Source organism: Oratosquilla oratoria, unplaced genomic scaffold (genome assembly GCF_046742065.1).
Source record: "Oratosquilla oratoria isolate Oo_2021 unplaced genomic scaffold, ASM4674206v1 SCAFFOLD81, whole genome shotgun sequence".
Classification (NCBI taxonomy): domain Eukaryota; kingdom Metazoa; phylum Arthropoda; class Malacostraca; order Stomatopoda; family Squillidae; genus Oratosquilla; species Oratosquilla oratoria.
The window spans coordinates 31083-53909 of NW_027467745.1; the positions used below are offsets into that span (position 1 = coordinate 31083).

Sequence of the window (22827 nt, forward strand, 5' to 3'; positions counted from 1 at the left end):
CTGACCCACTACCCTTGCATTTACCTCTCACACCACCCCATCCATGTATAAGCTGAACAGCCAGGGCGACATATCGCATCCTTGACGAAGTCCCACCTTTACCTTGAACCACTCACTCTCTCCATTTCCAATCCTGACACAAGGTCTACTACTCTCATAAAAACTCTTGACAGCTCCCAGAAGCTTTCCTCCTATCCCATATATCTGCATAACCTCCCACAGTGCCTTTCTGTCTACCCTATCATAAGCCTTTTCCAGATCCATAAAAGCCAAAAAAACATCCTTCCCTTTTCCTATAGCTTTCTCACATATCTGTCTTACCACAAAAATCTGATCTACACAACCTCTACCCGTCCTAAATCCACACTGTTCCTCACCAATTACTCCTTCTGTTCCTCTCCTAATCCTCTCAATCAAGATCCTCCCATAAGCCTTCCCAACTACACTTAACAAGCTAATCCCTCTGAAACTACTACATTCACACTTGTCCCCTTTTCCCTTGTAAAGGGGAACTATACAGGCACTCCTCCAGTCCTCTGGCACTCTACCCTCTCTCCAGCAAACATTAAATAACCTCACCAACCAGTCCACCATCACTGTACCTCCCTTTTTCAGACATTCTGCATGGCATCCATCCAGACCAGGTGCCTTACCTGCTTTCATCATCTTAACAACTGCCTTCACCTCATCCTTCCTTATTTCTCCTCCATTCTCCTCACTCATCACTCTCATTTTCTTCACATTTCCCACTGCAGCTATCTTTCCCTCCCTATCCTCCTTCACATTTAGCAACTCCCTAAAATATTCTGCCCATCTTCCCCTTACTGCCTTCTCTTCCATTATCATCTCTCCATCTGCACCTTTTACCTTTTCTTCTCTACTTGATTCGCCTCCTCTTCCTCTCTTAATTTCTTTCCAAAACATCTTTTTATTACTTTCAAAATTTTCTGTCATACTCTTACCCCATTTCACATCTGCTCTCCTCTTTGCCTCCTTTACCTTTTTCTTTACTTCTCTTTTCTTTTCTTTGTACCTCTCATATGACTCCCTCGTCCTATTTTGTAACCAATCTGTGAAAGCTCGCTTCTTCTCTTCTACAACCTTCTTTGTTTCCTCATCCCACCATTCACTACGCTTTTTTCTATTTCCCCCTGTCATTCTTGTTCCGCACACCATCCTTGCACACTTTATGACTCCCTCCTTGAACCATCCCCATTCCTCCTCCACACCCAGCTCCACTCTATCCTTTACTCCCTCCCACTCCTCCTTCAGCTTCTTTTCATACTCCTTCTCCTTTCCCTTTTCATTCAAAGAGTTCACTCTAAGAACCTCCCTACCTTTTGTCCCTTTCCTCTTTCTCCATCTATCCTCCAAAATGCTGATAGTAAAACAAATGAAAAATGAACACTTAATATTACTAACATTAATCACTATGAAATGTTTATTGATTAAAGGCCCTATAAAGAACTTCAATGAAGCTTACCGCTGCATGGTTGGACTCTTGGGTGGAAGGCCTTGATTAAGGTACGGGGTGGTTGGGGTTGCTGGTGGAAATCCTGGTGTAATGGGTCGTGTTCCTCCTACACTACCCTCAGTATCACTTTGCCAAGTGTTTTCTTCCCGGGTCTGCAATTTAAAAGGAATGCACTGTACTGTCAAAGAACACCACAGGTAAAAGCACTTGACATTTCTTTTCCTGTCCAGAACTCTTTCTCAGGCCTCAGTTTATCAAAACATAATTCATTACTTTTAACTTAATTCCATTTCATGTCAATACTGTGATACAGTGCAAAAAGGTCTAGATACTATTTCTGCATGGAGCCAAGAATGGGAAATGAAGTTCAATACCAAAAAATGCAAAGTACTAGAAATGGGCAATATGTATTGGCAAAAGGCCATCCTTAGACTATTTCTTCGGAAGTGAACACATTACAAAACCAAAAGAGGAGAAAGACTTGGGAGTCTTGATAAAAGACAATCAGTCACCTGACAGATACATCAGTAGGACTGTGAGAGAGACATACAGACTACTGCAGAATATTAAATTGGCGTTCCATTATATAGATGACAAGATGATGAAAACACTCACTGAAACCTTGATACATCCTTGATATGCGTGAGTATATAAATAAGACTGAGAGAATACAAAGGGCAGCAACCAAACTGGTCCCCAGCCTGGCAGATAAACCATACGAGGATGGACTAAAGGTATTGGGTCTGCCAACCTTGAAAGATTGAAGAGAAAGAAGTGGCATGATTACAGTGTACAGACCACTAAAGGAGATAAACTGCATTGATAGAAGAGATCTCTAGATTAAAGATGGGAGAGCTTTCAGAGGTCATGGGTGAGCAAATTAAGAAAGACCACATGTCAAAAGGATGTGAAGAAATACAGTTTTCCATATAGATGTATAAATATGTGGAATAGATTAGGTAATATAGCCCCAGCTCAAACAATACATGAGTTCAAATCTAAATATGATAATTGGAAAGTAAAGCTATAGATTAAGTTGGAACCATATATACATGAATTTGAGTTTAGGTATGTTAGAAAATTAGAGAATAGGAGACAGGACCCAGCAAGCATTGTTTCTTTCCTGTAAACTACAATTAGGTAAATACAATGTGCCAAATACAACATTTGACATTAGTCACAACAATGAATTTGTTCTCTTGTTAAAGACCTGTGGCCCTTAGGTATATGGTAACAGTACTGGTTGGCTTACATCATCTTGAGAAGGTATTTTGAGCTATCTGCATAGTGTGATAATATGGAGGAGGTTAGGGAGGGCTTAACTGTGGCAGTGGGATGAGCTGGGAAAATGACTGTGATGGGATAGGAAAATTATATAGGAAAGGATGAGATACAAGGAGCATTGTATGGGGCAGAGACATGGAATATAAGAAAGGCAGAGAGGAAAAGTTTAAATGTTTGAGAAGTATGGTAGGGATTACTAGGTCAGTGAGAAATGTGGAAGTGAGGAGATGAGCGGGAGTGGAAAAGGTGATGGCAGATAGGGCTGATGAAAGATTATTGGGATAGTTTGGGCACATGAAAAGAATGAACGATGAAAGATTAGTAAAAGAGGTGTGGAAGATAAGAGGTGGAGGGAGTAAACTTAACAGGGGATGACTGAGGATGAGATGGATGGATGGCATGAAGGGGACATTGAGAAAGAGGGGAATGTCTGTTGAGCAAGGAAGTGAGAAGGGGGAGATAAGGATAAGTGGAAAATGACTGTATATAGATGGTACTGTTATGTAAGGGAGGAATGGGGGGTGGAGGGGTAAGGAGTGCTTATGTGTGAATGATATTTATACACAGCCCAATGGGATTTCTCCCTGTTATCTTTTTTTCTGCATGAGGAGATGGAGAGGGGGGGTCGCCGATTAAGTGAAGCAGTCTTGCTAAGGATGTACTGTGTCTTGCTACATTGAGGATGCAGATTGCCCTTTCATCCATGAGGAGCTGAGGTGAGAGGGATGGAAAGGGTGGTGGAGGGGAGTGAAATGGGTGGGAATAGGTAGTAAGTGCCTCTAACTTAGCTACCTCCCTTATTAGGGGGGGGGGGAAGCTCTTGGTACACAGATAGATAGATAGACCCTTCTAAAGAGTTTTTAAGTGAATTCATTATGTAGATTTTTGTGTTTAGTGATATCAGTTTACTCCTACCATCCTGTTTCTATGAAGCTTGTGTATTCTCCATCACCAAGTTCCAAAAGAGGGCAACACCAAATTACCAAACAATTGGATCAATAAGTCCCCTTCAAATGCAAACTTTTGGAAAATGAAAGTGAACAACTGTTCTTGCATGAGGAAGTTGATATATCACACTTTCACACATCATACTTAAATGCAATTACCCTTGTGTAAACACCATAAGAAACTAATGATGGGTATCTGTTTGTGGTGGTCCTGCAAGATGAGCAGTGGAGACAATCATCTCCTTAATGTCCACTTTAAAGACCTGTCACACCTAACCTCCAACAGGAGGTGCAGCACTCTCTGAACTAAGCCTAAGTTCTCTCTCTATCATATTCAATTGTACTTCTTTCATCTTTTCACATTCGGAGAGCTGACAACTGGTGACTCCTCCCCTCCTACTTTCAACTACTAACATGGAAACAGTCCTATATTGATACAACACAAACAACAGTCCAAATTTTCTTCCTAGAGAGATATATAGGAGGGCCTGGGGGCCAGTGCTGACAACTCTGGGGTTGTGGGTTTCCAGTCAACAGCACTTGAGGCAACAATTATTAATTATGAAGTGCCATAGGAATGCTACCTGTTGGTCTGTGGTGGAAGATGTTGATTGAACTGTGGTAAGAAGGCCTTCTGATGTAGAGGACGTATTGTACGTTGAGTAATTGATGTGCCCAAGTGGTGAAGTTTGTAGCTGACTCAAAGCTGTTGCAGAATCCTGTAATATAACAAATAATCATCTATAAATGAGAAAACATGAATTTTAATCTGCTGTTCTCATTTTTCACTCTTCTCATGTTTTTTGCATCATCTGTAAACATGTTGGTGTAGCTTGTGGTTCCTTCCATCATGTTACTGACATAGGCAAGAAACATTTTAGGTGAAAGCACTGAACCTTGTGGAGTTTCACTCATTACTGCTCTTCATTTTATCTTTTACTACTGTCCTCATGTATTTTTCCTCCAAAAAATCTTTCATCCATTCTAGTAGTTTGCCCCTCAGTCCTCCATCATGATCCAATTTCCACATAAATCAACTGTGAGGTACTTTATCAAATACCTTCTCCAGGTAGGGGTACACGCAATCCATACACTCCTCTCTTGCAGCACATTAATCATTTTTGAGTAAAAGCTTAAAAGGTTCAATACACATAACCTTCCAGGTCTAGTATTTACCTACATACATATACCAAAGGCTTTTTTTCCCCCTTATAAAGGAGGTAGCCTAAAAACAAAGTCATAAAAACCACTCCCACCCATTCCATCCCTAATACATTCCACTCCCTTCCACCCTCTTCCCTCTCTTTTATCTTGGTACCTCCTGGATGATGGGTCATCCCTGCATCTTTTTCACTGCCCTGGGTCAGAAGCAGTGGAAAGGAGCAATGCTTACTGGGTCCCATCTCATATTCTCTAATTTTCTAACATACCCCCCAGACTCAAATTCATGTATGGTTCTATCTTAATCTATATCTTTGGTTTTCAATTATCATGTTTAGATTTGAACTCATCGAAAACTGTGCGGGTTGGTACATGCCATGGCTGGCTACCTCCCTTACAAGGGGGAAGAAGCCTTTTGGTATATAGATAGATAGCACAAATATACAAGATTTGTACTTACTGATATGTCTCCTGGCTTAGCATGTTCATGGGCACGCTTTACAGCCATGAAAGGACGTTCTCTATCTGTGTCAGAACCCTTTCGAGAAAGACTACCACTCCGTGGGATAGTTGATGTTGCAGCTGCCGTTGTTTGAGCAGTAGATATGGTGCTACTGACACAGCTCTTCTCCTGTGCCTGCTGTCTACTGCAAAGTTGTCATAATTCTTGAAAATCTTCAGTATAATCTTAAAATCTCACTATTTTAATATGTGGATTAAAAAGTATTATCATTATCATATACCTACAAATCGCTTCTGCAAAGTCCATACATAGATGACCACCTACATGAGACTATGTTCCTTTGATACAGAAGATCTTGCAGACAAGATGGGTGATGATGGTGCAGAATTGCCCCTTGCAGGTGTTGAGTGAGCAATTGGTGGCTTTTGAGGGGTGGCAGAACTTGTGTTGATAGTCAAAGGTGGCAACGTCTTGACAGGAGATGACTCACGAGAGGTTTCTGACAGGAGTGTAGTGTCACTTACATAACCATCTTCTCCCTCACGTCCAGTTGTACTACTTGATGTAGTTCGTTGCTGCTGATGGTATAAATAAACAAGGGTAGGCTTATATAATCATATTACAATGGTATAACTTTTGATTAATTCTAAGTAAGAGTGTGGGAGTGGTTTCTATGCCTTTGTTTTTTGGCTACCTCCCTTATAAGGGGGAAAAATCTTTGGTATATGTATGTATGTAAGACTAAGAAGGGAGCAACAACAGGTACATGTATATTGTAATGCAATAATTATTGTGTCATTATTTTGTATGTATTTTTCTCATGTATATCTTTTATTGTATTTGCATGTTTGTAAGTGCAAGCTGCACCAGTGAATTATAATGTAAAATACTATATTGTCTAGCACACACAACTTTGTATGTGTCAATTTAACTGCAACTGATAAAAGGGCAGATTAGAAGTATTGTTACCACCCAGATATGTTAAACAATGCAGTCAGGAGATGCAGTCACCTCCTGTCTCTCAGGGTACTCGCTTCAAACAAAGCAATTTGAGTGCTCAACTACTACGAATAGGCAAACTTCCAGCACCTGTCTCTAAGTATGTAGCTCGAAAGAGGTAGTTTTCACTTTCCTCTCTCCCATTGTGCAGATTGTCGAATATACCACATCCTGGTCAGCAACTATAAATAGTCCATACTTATCATTTTTATTTGTATTTTCCATATTCAATCTCTCATAGACACATACCTTCTTATTGTCATAGTCTAATGGGAAGAATTTGAAATTGCCATTTACCCCTCTGTCATTAATAACGTAAATCATTAATCATTAACACTCTCAAGTCTTTCTCGTCTTTTGCTTTTGTAATGGGTTCGCTTCCCAAGGAATAGTTTAAGGATGGCTTTTTGCCACTATTGCACTTTTCCAGTACTTTGCAATTTGTGGCATTGAAATTCATTTCCCATTCTTGGCCCCATGCAAAAATACTATCTAAATATTTTTGCAATATTTTACCATCCTCCTTGTTTTTTCACTCTTCTCATGATTTTTGCATCCTCTGCAAACATGTTGGCATAGCTTGTTCCTTCCATCATGTCAATGACATAGACAAAAAACATTATTGCTGCAAGCACTGAACTTTGTGGAACTCTGCTCATTACTGCTCACCAGCTATGTTATCCTTTACTACTGTCCTCATACATCTTTCCTTCAAAAAGTCCTTAATCCATTCTAATAATTTGCCTCTCAGTCTTCCAACATGCTCCAATTTCCACACAAGTCAACTGTGAGGTACTTTATCATTTACTATGCACTGTGTTAATTTTGCTTCCACTTCAGCCTACAGACACAAGTGTTCAAAATGCCTAGACCACCAAAACAGAAGAGGGCTGCAGCAGAGAGGGGGAGAAAATCAGGCATAAGTAAGAGAGAAAGTGTGGAGAGGAGAGAGATTGGTAGCCCTATACTAGTATATTTAGAAACACTTGAGTGCCTTGATTTACTTAAATAATGAATTATGAAATAATTTATCTGCATATTTCACCAATCACACTCATTACATTGATGTTGGAGTGTAAAAACCTCAAGGTTACCTTTGAAGCCCATTTTCTCACATCTCCCACCCCTAAAATCCAATTCCTTGAGACTGACATTCAATTTCTACATTGGACACAGGATCTCAATCAACTTCAACTGTATTTCTTCCACATTTACACAAAAGAAAAACTGACAACTGGTGACTACTTTCTTCCTACCACAAGCTGCTACATATAGTCAAACAACAATACAGCACAGAAAACTGTCCAATATTTTTTTCCCAGAGAGATCTATGTGAGGACCTGTGGGCCATTACCAGCTCTATGGAGATGCAAATTTCTAGTCAGTGAAATTGGAGGTGACAATTCTTTTTGCCCCCCCCCCCCAAAAGGCTTTATTGACAAAATATTTACTCAATGCTTTCCCTTCACTCTCAGTTATTTCATTCTACTATATCAACCTGGAGCATCACTCAACTGGTCTAATATCATCAAAGTGCATCTGTAATAGCACAGATGCATTACTTATTCAAACTCCCAGAGTGAACATACCTGTGTCATCCGTGTTCGAAGTTCTGAGAGGACACGAGCTTCCTGTGGTGCTCGTTCTGCACGCATCTTAGCTTCTCGTCTTTCTTGTAACTTACGTTGCTGAATCTGCAACCATGAAAGATTGCTGCTGCTGCTACCAGCACTACAGCTGTCCAAGTAAAAGGATGAAAGATTTTAGAATTCCAAAACTCTCTTATGGTATATAAACCTTATTATTTCTAGTATCTATGTATAGGGATACAAAACCCCTTAAAGAGAATAAGAAACCAATACCTGGTACTTGCTTATGATGGTCCTATAAGATGTAAGTCGGAATAATGTTTCTATGAGAACATAAAATCACAAGTAAAGAATAGTTATTTTGGGTACATGTTTATGTATTTATATATAAAAAAAAAATTATAATTATATTGTGTGGGATGACATGTTCTGCTGGTAGCACTTTACTTACTTCAGGGGTTCTGGTGAGAAGCTGAGGTCCATCGAATCATCAAGCCTTGAAGCTGATCGTGTCATATCGGATCGGTTCAGTGTAGAGGTTGGCGTTGTCTCCCCATGCCCCGCCATAATGCGGCTGGTGAGTGTGTGTGATCTCTGCCGCTGTAAGGTCCCTCCACGACTGCCACATGGCTCTGGTGATGGTGACAGTGAGGGAGATCTACGCCCTGAACCTTCATGTGGACTGCTGGCACCAACGCTTCCGGACATGCGCCGAACTAAACGTGGAGACTCGAGGCCACTTCGCTGAGTGCCAAGGGTCTCTCGTGAATTGCGACGGTGGATAGAAGGTGACGGGGGTGGCTGTTGCTGCTGTGCAGGTGGTGCTGGGGTGACATCAGCTGCTCCACTTTCTGAGGTGGACCGTAAACGTCCACCCAGCATGGGAGATGATGTGAAGCCCCCATAACTGAAAGGTTTACTGTCACTGCGTGCATGGTAGGGCATGTCTTCAGAAGTGGTGTTCAGAGATGAGTCAAGTAGAGAGTCATGGGTCGTAGAAACACTGAAACTGTTGATAGGGCTGTGTGTGGTAGTGGGCACTGGGGATGTTGGACCATAGTTATCACTGCTAGAAGTAGTAGTAGTAGTTGTGGTACTGTAGTGTTGGTAGAGCTGTGTCAAGTCAGAACCTGCTGAGCGTGAAGTCGACCTGCTCTCTAATTTGGGAGCCATATTCGAAAAATCTGGACACCGTATCGAGTCAATGTCTGGTGCTGGAGTCTGGCAGGGCCTTAAATCAGGAATATTTTCAATGTCAAGGAGCATTCCGTGGAGCAACTCATCCAGCTGTGAGGCGTCCACATGGGGCGCCGGGGCAACAACTGCCGCTGCCGTGGCTGCAGATTGCTTTGGGGCACCAATGCCCCTCGACTCAGCTGATGCACGTGAAGAATCAGATGTCGGGGGCGACACTGGGGCCACTGCCACCACTGCTGAGTTTGAGGATGCTATGCCTGAGTCAAGGGAGGCAGCGTGTCGCCCGTTAACAAACGTATTTGGGGATGGGGATGATACAGTAGGTGAGGGGGCGTGGGGCCCACTAATTGCTTGAGGGCCTGACCCGCTACTGCTGCTGCCAGGGGGCGATACCAGAGCAGAGGCAGCCTTCTTCTTGGTGACAGTGGCGTACAAAGATCCGTCCAAGGGTCCCAGGGTGTAACTCACACCACCACTACTGCTGCCGACACCCTGCTGTCCACTACGGCTACTACCAGTGATACCGGCTCCTGCAATAGTATAAGAAAACAGTTTAAGGGACCATAATGAGGTTTAAAATAAAATAGAATATTTTGTTGCCTGATGTCACATAAGAGAACAACTATAATCTACGCAATTTACAAAAACCATATATATTCACAATATGATCATTGTGAAATATGAAATAATTCATCAATATAGTAAAGCTTTAATACAAATCAGAAGCATTACATAGGAAAAAAAAAAATATATATATATATATGACCATGTCATACAACTACAGCAGCACCTGCCAATATAATCTTTGTTGGTTTTTATAATAATAAACCATTTCATGTATATTCTTTAAATACAGTATACATAGATACATTATATATATATATATATATATATATATATATATATACATATATATATATATATATATATATATATATACACACACATACACATATATATACATACACACACCAAGATTGGAGTATGCTGTGACACTATGGACTCCCAGCACAAAAAAGAATATAAAGAAATTAGAATCCAAAGAGCAATGACAAAGATGGCACCAAGATTGGAGTATGCTGTGACACTATGGACTCCCAGCACAAAAAAGAATATAAAGAAATTAGAATCCAAAGAGCAATGACAAAGATGGCACCAACACTTTCAAAATTGACATACAAAGATTGTCCAAACTGGAACTAACAACCCTGGAACAAAGAAGAGAAAGAGGAGATCTACTGGCCATTTACAGAATCATGAAAGGTATGGAAGTCCTTGATAGAGAAGATTTATTAAAGTGGGACAGAAGAAAAACAAGAGGACATGAAAAGAAACTCAAAAAGGATAGTTATAGAAGAGATCTGAAAAAGAATAGTTTTCCACACAGAGTGGATGTCTGGAACAAATTGGATGAAAAAATAGTATGTGCAAAAACCATGCAAGAATTTAAGAAAAAAGTAGATGCTGAGAGATATAAAGATGGGTCCCTTCCTGTATAATATAATTAGGTAAATACACATGAAAGGCACAGAAGTCCTTGATAGAGAGGACTTACTAAATTGGGACAAGAGGAACACAAGAGGACGTAAAAAAAAAAACAAAACAAAAAAAAAAAAAAAACAGAGTGGTAGGCATCTGGAACAAACTGGGCAAAACAATAGTGTGTGCAAAAACTAGACACTGAGAGATACAAAGATGGGATGCCAGGAGCATAGATCCCCTTCCCATAAGATAAAACTAGGTAAATACAACTAGGTAAGTATACACATTATATATACCAGTACACTAGTACTCCTTGGTTACTGATCCTTCTAGTTATGATGTTTTGTAATTATGATGGGCATGAATTCCTACCCACTGATAGGTAAATGATGGGTATGACTCACAATTATGATTTCACACCAGAGCAAGCCATGTGCAAGTTGACATTCATTTGTTGCTAGTCATCATTCAAGTTTATGGCTGAGTGTGTGTGCTTGTGTTGCATTACTGGCCAGTTGTTGTTCAAATGCTGCGTGATTTTTTTACTGTTTCTAAGCAATTTGTATATCAATGACAGTATGTAAAATGTAAACATATTTAATAAATGTTTCTGATGCACAATTAAATAGTGTCAATGGCTAAAAAGTGGAGTTTGCAAGCTTGTATTTACCTAATTGTATTTATTTTCTTAATTGTAGTATACAGGAAAAGGAGCAATGATCATTGAGTCCCATCTCCTATTCTCTAGTTACTTATCCTACCTAGCCTTAAATTCATGTATGGCTCCAACTTAATTTATATCCTTTATTTCCAATTATCATATTTAGATTTGAACTACTGTAGTGTTTGAATTTGGGCTATATCACTTCCTAAGCTATTCCAGGTATCTGCATCTACATGAAAAACTGTATTTCTTTACATCCTTTAGACATGTGGCCCTTTTTAATTTGCTCCCATGACCTCTTAACCCCCCCCCTATCTTTAATCAGGAGATCTCTTCTGTCAATACAATTGATCCCCTTTAGTGACCTGAATACTGTAATCATATCACCTCTTTCTCTTCCATCTTTAAAAGTTGATAGAACTAGTGCTATTAGTCTTTCCTCATATGGTTTATCTGCCAGGCTGGGGACCAGTTTGGTTGTTGCCTGTTGTATTCTCTCTATCTTGCTTACATCCTTCACTCTGTGTGGGGACCACTCTACTAATGCATATTCCAGTCGTCTTGTGTCTGAATGCTTGTGTTTTTGTTGCAAACTGTGCCTGCTGTCTATAAGTGACGGCATCTAAGCATCCAAATGACAGTTCAGTGTCAGTGACGCCTAAACCTAAAAGGATACATAGAAGCCTGTGCCTGGGGAGTAAACTAAACATAGTGACATGGCAGGATGGTGGGGTGGGTGCCAACTTCATTGCACAGGTTCTTGGCCTAGCTTAGTCTACAATCTCATCAGTGATCAAGGATGCAGTATAATTAAAGAATGCAGCTGAGAACACCACTCCACTTATGGTCAAGAACACCACCAAGACTTGTGAGCCCATGATGGAGCAGCTTCTTAACCTCTTCACTCCGGGGCACATCGCACGTCTGGCAGTATTAGTTGCCCAATGTGCGATGTTGCGTCATAATAATCGCATTATAAAAAATAAAGTCAGTGCTCAATCGTTCGTTCTCTTTCACCCGCGAATTTTGATAACCATAGAAAATATGATGAAGCCAGTTTGGAGAGAATGGAGGTTGCGTAGGTACGACTACAATAAATATAATCAAGACGCCGACGTCAGCATCATCACATACCCACTTGCTCCTCATGACACCTACGTAGGCATCACTGTATGGAAGTGGTTAAGTTTTTTGGCAATGATATCATGAAATGTTGCATGCCCCTCTCCATATCACTGGTGTCAACCAAGGCTTCATCAGTAACTGAAGATTTATAGGTGATTTGAAGTACAAGCCAATGATAATATATCATTCAGAAAACACTTGAGCACGGAAGGGCCTTATAAAGGATTTACTGCCTGTTTTTTGTAAGTCAAACTGGAAGGGGTGGATGATGACTACCTTAAGCCCATGTTACTTGGTCAATTATCTATCACCTACACTAAAAGACTATTAAGCCAATGGAAACACTGCCTTCACAGTATGGAAGATAGGGCAGAAAATACTGAAGTTTTCTTTCCATTAAACACCACTGCTCTCATCCAGCCCTTGGACCAAGGAGTTATACCAACTTTCAAAGCATGAGTACTACAGCATAACACAACAGCTGGATACTTTCAATGCGACAGAAAATTTCAGTTAAGCAATATTGGTTAAGGTAATATATAAAGAAAGCCACTGATAACACAAGATTACCATGGGCAGAAGTCAGCAAAAAGATCATGAATTCTTCCTAGAGAAAAGTGTGGCCTGAGTGTGTTAAGCATAACCATCTTGCTAGGTTTATGGAGATGATGCTGACATAAGAAAATTGTAAGACATCCATGATGCTTCTTTATCAAGCACTCATATAACTTAAACAAAAGAAAGCTCTAAATGAGACAGAAGAGGAAGAAGAAGAAGAATCACGATGTGGCCTTATTGTAAAAACACTCCAAAATGTATGGTTTGGAGTGGACAATTTCATAGAAACAACTGTGGTTCATGACCTCTCTGCAAGAAGTGGCAAATGGGCACAACAAATAAAGGCATGAAAACCTATGATGACATTTACAAGAACTAAACAAGCAAAGTCAAACAGCCAACAATATAAATTTTTTCAAGTCAGTGTCCTCTCCTGCCCCATCAATCTCAAAGAGTGACTTGTCTATGGTGTATCTGTAGCCTTTGCATAAAGCATCAATAGACCTACCAATCACCAAGGCCTGTTTTAAGTGGAGTGGGTTGGAAGGGCAGGTTACACAAACCCATACGAGTTACTGTTTAATTATTGGCACCATTTGAAACAAATGTAATTATTAGTGAAAAAAATGTAGTGAAGACAATTTACTAGACCTACAGGAATTTTTTTATCTGAGTTATACATTGTTTTACAATCAATACAATCATGTCTCAAAAATCATATACTGCAGGAGAAAAAATTGAAAATCATCGAATATACTGAAAAGAATGGCAATTGTGTTACTGAACAGAACTTCAACATCAATAAATGTAATATATACAAATGGCAAAAGATGAAGGACAAACTAAAAGTTATGCCTAAATAGCAACACAGTGATCATGGTAAAGCAGTTGTATTTCCAGAACCAGAGGAGAAAGTTGTTGCCTGGATTGGAGAAAGAAGAAAGGAAGTAGTAGGTGTAAATGCCAAAGAAATTCTCCTAAAGGCTTGGATAGTCACAAAAGAGATAAAAATCTGACAAACAGAATTCAAAAGAAAATCATAACTAACACCACAGTCGGACAAAAGAAAGAGTTGAGCAAACAAAACTATATATTTCGATTGCTAACTGCAATCTTCTTCAGTAGTCCACTACTGAAGAGGATTGCAGTTAGCAATCGAAATAGTTTTGTTTACTCAACTCTTTCTTTCACCCAACTGTGGTGTTAGTTATGATTTACAAAAGTGTTATTACATTTCTCACCAGTCAAAGAAAATGTTTCATGGCCTGCCATCACAAGTCTGTCCATTGCCAAATGCGCATAGCATGTCTGCCTTGATTTTGATGAGAAGTTACTAAATTTCCAGAACTCTATCATCAAAATGAAAAAGCAGAAAGATTATTATATAAGTAATGATGACCAGATTCCCCTGACGTTTGATTTGCCCTATAATATGACTGGACAAAATAGGTGCAAAATCCGTCATGATGAAGATTACTGGTGCTGAGAAGATCTGTTTCACTGTCATGCACTGCCTAGCCAATGATACAAAATTACATACATACATACATATACCAAGGCTTTTTCCACCCATTCCATCCCTGAATACACTCCACACCCCTCCACCCTCCCTCTTATCTGAGCACCTCCTGGATGATGGGTCATCCCTGCACCTTGTCCACTGCCCTGGGTCAGAAGCAGTGTCACAAGACACAGCACATCCACAGCAAGGCCGCTTCATTAAATCGGCGACCCCCCCTCTCCGTCCCCCCATTGCATAAAAGGAGAGGACGGGGAGAAATCCCTTCAGGCTGCGTCAAATTTTGCTCACACATACTACCTCACCCCCCACCCCCCCGCCCATTCCACCTCATGCAATCACATCATCATCCATATATAACCATTCTCCATTCACCCCTGTCTTCTGTCCTCTCCCGTCCTTCCTCAACAGACATTCCCCTCTTCCCCAAAGCCCCCTTCACCCCATCCATCCACCTCATCCTAGGACGTCCCCTCATGTTCACTCCCTCCACATCTGCCTTCCATACCTCTTTTACTAGTCTTTCTTCACTCATTCTTTCCATGTGTCCAAACCATCCTAATATTCTTTCATCAACCCTATCTCCCAGCTCCTTTTCCACCCCTGTTCTCCTCCTCACCTCCCCATCATACTTCTCAGACACCTCATCTCAAACACATTCAAACTCCTTCTCTCTTCCTCTCTTATGTTCCATGTTTCTGCCCCATACAGTGCTGTTGGCACAATCACTCCTTCATAGTCTCCTCTTAGCATCCATTCCCAAATGTCTATTCTTCATTACCTCATTATATACGGAGGTAATTTTATATCTTTTTCTCAAAAAGAGAAAAAGATACAAAATTACCTCCAAATATAATTTTTCAAAAGAAAACCATGCCCAAAGAGAAATTTCCAGCAGACATAATAGTCGGAGTACACCCAAAAGGATGAATGTATGATGAAGATACAAATGACTGGGTAAACACAGTGTTGGGTAAGTGACTTAGCAACCTAATGAAAAACATAGCCTGGTAATGCTCAATGCATTTCATTGCCACTGATCAGATGCACTCAAGAAGACCATGCAGCAACAACACAAAATGGATATTGTAATTATACCTGGGGGCATGACATTGTTGCTACAACTTCTGGATGTCTCAATTAACAAGCCAATCAAGACTGTGCATGTCAACAATGGAACAAGTGGCTCATGTCTGCAACATACAGTTTCACACCTACCTCCAATAAGAGGAAACCAGATATGGCAACTAACTGTGAATAAATACTTGCTGCATGGACTGACCTTGATCCCACCATCATCATAAAGTCATTCAAGAAATATTTGAAATGTGCTTGATGGCACAGAAGATGACATCCTTTGGGATGATAAAGAGAAGAAGTCTAATATAAACACTGAAACCAGTGAGACCTTTGAAGATAGCCATGATGTCTATTTCCATGATGAGGGCATGTTAATGGATGACAAAGAATGCCTAGGGTTTACTGAGGATAACCTCTCAATCATCATCATCAATTGGGGCCAGTCCCTACAGTCTCTCCAAGCAAACTCCCATACAGCCACCCTTCCCACTCCAAACAACTCCCAATGGACATTGAATATGTTTGAGTGATGTATTTCTACTTGATAATAGTGTTTTAATATGTTAGAACTTGTTTTAAAAATATATTATCAATTACTTTTTGCACATACATGTTTACCATCTGACTGTTCATGTCAATTTGTTAAGGAAATATAATAATTCCATTTCTTACAGTTGTTATTTATTGCAAATGAGTCCCATAATGGTTATAGATCAACAGCATGATTACCTACCAGGTATGTCAAAACAATTTCTATTTTTGTGGTTCTTTTTTTTTTTGTTCAGAAAAATAACCTAGGACTATGTATTCTTAGATAGGATGCACTCCACTTCCAAAACAAATAGAAAGGATTAGAAAACTGCATCATATACACGAATAAAAATGATATATCTATTTACTAAGGGTTTTTTCCACCTTACCAGGGAGGTAGCCAAAGTCCAAAGGCATATGCCTATCCCCACCCATTTCATCTGCACCCACTACACTCCCATCCTCCACCCTTTCCTCCCTCTCATCTAAGTTCCTCATGGATGATGAGTCATCCCTGTATCCTACCCAATGCCTTGGGTCAGAAGCAATGCAGGAAGACATAGCATATCCACAACATGAATAAATGGGGGTGAATTCTAGCTGACGCAATGAGAAATTAAACAGAAATATAGTACTTATAGTAGCAGGGTGTATTCTGAATCACATAAAAACTCAGCTGGAACACAGACACTGTTACCAAGCCCCAGGAGCTCCAAGACAGGCACCCATTGAAAGTGGCAGCTCAAACAGTAATGAACTATGTCACAAGGTGAGTACAGTTTGTGGGTATGGGGTGTGGTCTAGTGGTTACTATGGCAATAGAGGAATATGAAATTGTTGAGTCACCACCTTTGGTGTCGCCAATGTAATTTTATCACATTGATGTCCATCTTATGAAGGGTTTGAGCCATATTTGAGCTTGGCAGCTTTTCTGGCACCAATAAAGGGAGGTGAAAAAATACTCCATTTGAAATTTTCCCAATACAATCCTATCTTCTATTTTGACACAATTTATTAATTACAGTGTCAGTGTCAATTTCAGTGCAAATAACATTTCTTAATCATTTTGTCTTCCCTGTTGTTCTTGAGTTGACAGCCCCATTGCTGGTCACCCTGGAAAGAATAAATGCCTAGCAAGCACAAGGAGAAAATATTACTGTCCAAAGATGTGAAGCGACATCACCAACTACATTTACAACATGCATCCAACTTTGTGGCTCAAACCCAAAGCTTTTACAGATACAAGAAGTACCAATCCCCTTTGAACCATAGGATACACTAGCTATAGATCTGTTTGAACTACCTCCCAGTTGACATGGCTCACAGTATGTCCTGGTTGCTGTAGATTACTTCTCCATGTACACAATCCTCATTCTCCTACCAGACAAATCAACAGAAACAGTGGCACAGGCACTGGTAGATTAAATTTTCTGCTGATACAATATCCCACATAGGATACTTTTGGAAAATGGCACCAAGTTCAAGAATGTCATGAGTAATGTAGTTTAGTAGAAAGAACCTACAGAAAGGTGATAGAAATACACAGACCCCTCCAAGAAAACATGTGTGACACTTGGGAAGACTGGGTCACACAAGTACAAACCTTGCTCAATTCTGCAACAAAGAAAACCCCACACATTGTAATCTCTGGCCATGACCTCCATATGCCCTATGACATACTCTCTGCCCCCCCCACCAGTATACACAATGGTTGATTATGCAAAAAACATAGAGTTTATCATGATGCTTTCCATCCATGATAAGTTAGAAAGAACCTACATGAATCAAGATACAAAATTATAGTTAAACAACACAAACACACCCATCCCCTAGACATCAAACAGGGCTATGTTGTCATGCTCAAACCACACACGCTCCCAAACAAAGTGAAAATTAAATTCTCTGGTCCTTTTGTTGTAGCCAAAGCTCTTAGAAACCAGATGTTCAAACTTATACATCTGTCAAATGATAACCTTGAGATTCATGGTGAAAAGCTGAAGAAAGTTTAATCACAAATAAATGTTGACACACACTAGCAACAACACCTAACAAATTCAAACATTCCTACAAACTCACCCCACCCCAATTTCCACGTCATTACATCCACAAAGATAAATACACACAACTAGCCTCCCCACCAATTCTGTCCAATGAAGCTGCAGGATGTCATGCAAACCTAGGTGGAGGATATTACAATCCCTTACCTCACGAATCTCAGCCTATAAAATCTTCTCTACCTTCCTCTGGATTGTAACGTCCACAAACAGAATCACCTACATGTTTAGCTAATCAACATAACTAACATTACACCCTTATACCCCTCCAACTCATGAGCCTCATAACAGCCCTCACAAGAAATGAAAACCCAAAGATCATTACCAGGGCAACCATAACCCCTATTGGGACCTTAAAATCCATTAATGACACCATTACTGTAAAAGCTGTAGTGGACATTGGCAACCCCCACATGGATATAACCACCCTACAGAAATGAGTACACACCTTAGCTAACACCTTCAAGGTAAACTTCAATTATGATGGTCCCTTAGAGAAGTCCACTGGAAACCAAAAAGAAATGTACTCTCTCATCATAAACAAGTTTAATACACTATTCAGAACAATCAATAAACTCAAAAATGAAACCCTATTGACAAACACCAATATAGAATGATCAATGGCTTCTTTTAGGTCAAAAAGGGGCATTTTCAACTTCATGAGCACCATTTCAAAGGAACTTTTTGGCACTGATATAGAAGATTTGGATAAAATTCAAGGACAAATAGACAATATGGCCTCACACCTTTACAAAATAGGAAGAATAGTAAAAGAAAAATCAGTAAATAGCCAGAACCTAGTCCAATCTATTGACAAACTGATAGACCATTTTGCAGACCCACACCAAATCTCACTCATATACTCCTCCTCACTAGATGACCTAGAAGTGTTCACTCTATATTACAACACATTGAACAAAGTAGGGAAGTAGGAGAGAAGTTAGACAAAGTACATATCAACTTCCTAAATGTAATACAGGATAAAATAGGCACTTCAAATAACAGAGCCACTCCCTATATCATGTTTTACTCCATATTCTATAGATCACAGATGCTTACAAACAGGCAAAGATGTGTATTAGACAAGTGAAAAGATGAACCAATATGTTTTTTCAAGTTTATAAATAGTAAATTGAGACACAGGAAAGTAATCAAGTTAATAGTGGGTGGTGAGGTCTTTGAAGAGGCCTTACCTCAGGCAGAAATAATTAATGCTCCCAATTGGTCTTTACAAAAGAGAGCACTTTTTTTTTTAGGAAAGTGAGGGGAGCAAAAAACCAAATTTAGAAGATATGAATGTAGAAGTAAGAAGTACTCAATCTCTTGGGATCATTGGATGTGACAAAAGCTTCAGGACCTGGTGGGATCTCAAACTGGATATTTAAAGAATGTAGGGAAAAACTAGTGGACAAGATTGACAGTCTTACTACATGTTCACTAAAAGAAGGCATTGTACTGCTTTATTGAAAATGGGCAAATATGGTACCAATTCACAAAGGTGGTAGCAAGGAGACACCACTAAATTGTGGGCTAGTATCACTGACCAGCACAATAGTGAAATTATGTGAAAGGATTGTGAATAATCGATGACCCAAATATCTTCAAAAGTCATCTGGAAACATGTTGGCATAGCTTCTTGTTCCTTCCATCACGTGATTGACGCAGACAAGAAAAATCATTGGAGCAAGCACTGAAACTTGTGGAACTTCACTTATTACAGCTCTCCAGCTTGATATCTTATCCTTTGCTACTGTCCTCATGTATCTTTCCCTCAAAAAGTTTGTCATACATTCTGGTAGTTTGCCACTTTGTCCTCCAACGTGCCCCAATTTCCACAAAGTCGCCTGTGTGTGTGTGTGTGTGTGTACGCGCCATGGAGGAGGGGGGGGGGAGATCTGTATATCAGTACAGTATGCGTGTATGTGGAGGGCGGGGCTTGTTTTCTTGCCCACCTCCGACTGGCGAGGCACGTCGATCATAAGTAAACGAGGAAAAGAATAAAATGCCAAATGTTATTGTTTACGCAACGTATGTTGTTTATATCGTTATAAACTTAACTCTGACAATCTGGGGCTGTTAACTATGACCAGTCTCACTTGGTTATGCCAACTTTGTTGTCCTTGGTTTTTATTGTTCACATAATTCGTGTTGATTACATCGTAATTGACTCGTATAGCGCACTCAAGGCTACCGGACTTTTAAAAGGCCAGACACACTAAAACTTAATATTACCATCTTTATGGTGCTTATGATAACAAAATATCATCTTCCTTGTGTTCCAAAATTGGGGTGATACATCCCTCGTCTTCAATCTAAACGAGGACTATACAGGAAGACGAAAGCCCAACCGCCTAAAAGGCGAGCCCCATCCCTCCACCCACAGCCCCTCCCTCCTCCACAGCATTAGTCCTATTCCCTGCTGCTCAACATCATCCGCCCACCACCCCAGTACTCATCTCAACAACACTTATCCCCGAGAGAGAAAGAGAAAGATGAGAGGGATATAAGAGGGAGATGAGAGGGGAATGAGAGACAGAGAGAGAGAGAGAGAGAGAGAGAGAGAGAGAGAGAGAGAGAGAGAGAGAGAGAGAGAGAGAGAGAGAGAGAGAGAGAGAGGAGAAAGGAGAGAGAGGAGAAAGGAGAGATGGGAAAGGGAGAGAGGAGATGCAGAGAAAGAGGAGAGAGACAGAAAGGATAGGCAGAGAGAGAGAGAAGATAGAGAGAGAGAAGATGGAGAGAGATAAAGGATCGACAGAAAGGATAGGCAGAGAGGGAGAGAGGAGAGATAGACAGGAGAACGAGAGACGGGTGAGAGGAGAAAGGGAGAGAGGAGAGATACAGAGAAAGAGATACACTGAGAAAGGATAGACAGACACAGAGGGAGAGAAAGGATAGACAGAGACAGAGAGCGAGAGAAAGAATGAATTACCTATAAACCGAACATTATGTGCTCTGAGATCTCATCAACATGGGTAATTGCTGCCGATCACGTGTCAAGTACGTGAACTTAGTCTTCAGTGAATTACACATTGAGGGGCAGGGTACGATGAAATAGGAGAAAAGAGGTAATGTGGAAGAACGACGGGGGAAAGAGAAGAGACAGCATCAGGAAGGTGGCGAACGAAATGGGAAAAATATGAATAAGAAAAGAGAGAGAGAGAGAGAGGGGGGGGGAGAGAGTGAGGGAGGGAGGGAGAGGGAGAGAGAGAGAGAGAGAAGAAAGAGAAGATAGAATAAGAAAGAGAAGATATAGAAGAAAGAGAAGATAGAGAGAAAGAAAAGAAAGAGAGGGTGAGAAAGAGCGTGAAGATGAGAGAGCGAGAAGATGAGAGCGAGCGAGAAGATGAGAGAGAGCGAGAAGAAAGAGAAGAAAGAGGTGAAAGAGTAGGGGGAAGGGAGGGAGGGTGAGAGGAAAAAAGAGGCGAGGTAACTGAGAAGGCAAGAAAAACAAAAGACAAAGAAGATACGAGTGTGAGAGAGATAAAGACAGACAGGAACAAAGACAGAGAGAGAGAGAGAACCCTCAATTAATTAAAGGTCTCGTGTAACAACATCACAAGTGCGACCCAACCCCGAGGTGTTCGAGTATGCACCACACCACTACGTGGTACATGCCAGCTGCCCTGCCCTTCCTTCTCTCACTCACTCCATATTTATTAGGTGATGCAAAGTCGCCTTGCATTTTCCACGAGACCATTCCCGTCCTTGTTTAATTATGATGCTCTCGTTCCCATTCAATTAACTCGAGTGAATTGGTTCATCATATTGAAAGTGAATTTCTTCTGGTACTACGTAATATATTTAGGAATATATGACAACATCTTAATTTGTGGACAACACTCTGGAAAATATGTTGACTGGTACATGTCTTAAATTAAAGCAAAAATTGCAGATTGTTGCTAATTTCAAATGAAAGTTGGGAAAAGTACATGCATCAGTTATTACGGTGATGTCAACATAAGTGTTATATTGGGTGAAATTGTCGAAAGCCAACCTATCTCTATGCCTTATTCTATTTCCTACATGATCATTTTCAATTACCAGGTAAGAAATATAAGTACCTTCACTGTACTTACATATAAATATACAGCCAATTTGCTTTTCCCCCCTCAAATGAACAAATATTTCTTCAAGTATCCGTCCAGTCGCCCTCCCAGCACTCCACTACTGAAACACTGACGAGGAACAACCTACATGGCAGCAAGCTTCAGGCGGAGCGTCTCGCCTCACAGCAGACGTGGTTACGGAAATAACTCTCGTACAAGTTTAAGTCTAGTGAATACACTATTTATTATCTAACATTATGGTGAGATTTAGCAGCCTTAATACATTAGTCCTACCGAAAAACAGTCTTATAAAGACTGTGGTTTCGTCCTTATGGTTTTGGGTAATTCCTGTTATAACTACGTGCGTACTGTTTCTTCATCGTGCGTTTGACATGAATGACCTCATCGCATGGTCCTGCCCAAATATGGAGGGCAGCAACTTCACTGCCTTGTGCCTACACCTTCCCCTCACTTCCTTACCCTCCACATAGACCTATCACTCGCTCGCTGTACGATCAAAATATCAGACTACGTTGGATAAAGAAAAAATAATAGTTAGAAAATATGTTACTTTACACTTCTTGCTTGTCCTATTGTCACAATGTATAGTTTGGAGTTTGTGATTGACGGTCAAGACGGACTTGGGTTCCTACT

At 40.4% G+C, this 22827-nt stretch overlaps 1 protein-coding gene across 5 annotated transcripts in view; it reads right to left on the reverse strand.

The window, feature by feature from the left end:
* LOC143024025 (tensin-3-like) overlaps nt 1–22827 on the reverse strand; it is a 257123-nt gene that overhangs the window by 11734 nt on the left and 222562 nt on the right. For 4 of the 5 annotated variants that reach the window (XM_076182733.1, XM_076182734.1, XM_076182730.1 and 1 more), the window contains 6 exons: nt 8369–9644; nt 7918–8065; nt 5654–5907; nt 5327–5513; nt 4290–4424; nt 1484–1626 (listed from right to left, as the gene is read on the reverse strand). In XM_076182733.1, coding sequence (XP_076038848.1) covers nt 1484–1626; nt 4290–4424; nt 5327–5513; nt 5654–5907; nt 7918–8065; nt 8369–9644 — 2143 coding nt within the window. The remainder of the gene's footprint in view (nt 1–1483; nt 1627–4289; nt 4425–5326; nt 5514–5653; nt 5908–7917; nt 8066–8368; nt 9645–22827) is intronic. The other variant, XM_076182731.1, reaches the window with a different exon arrangement.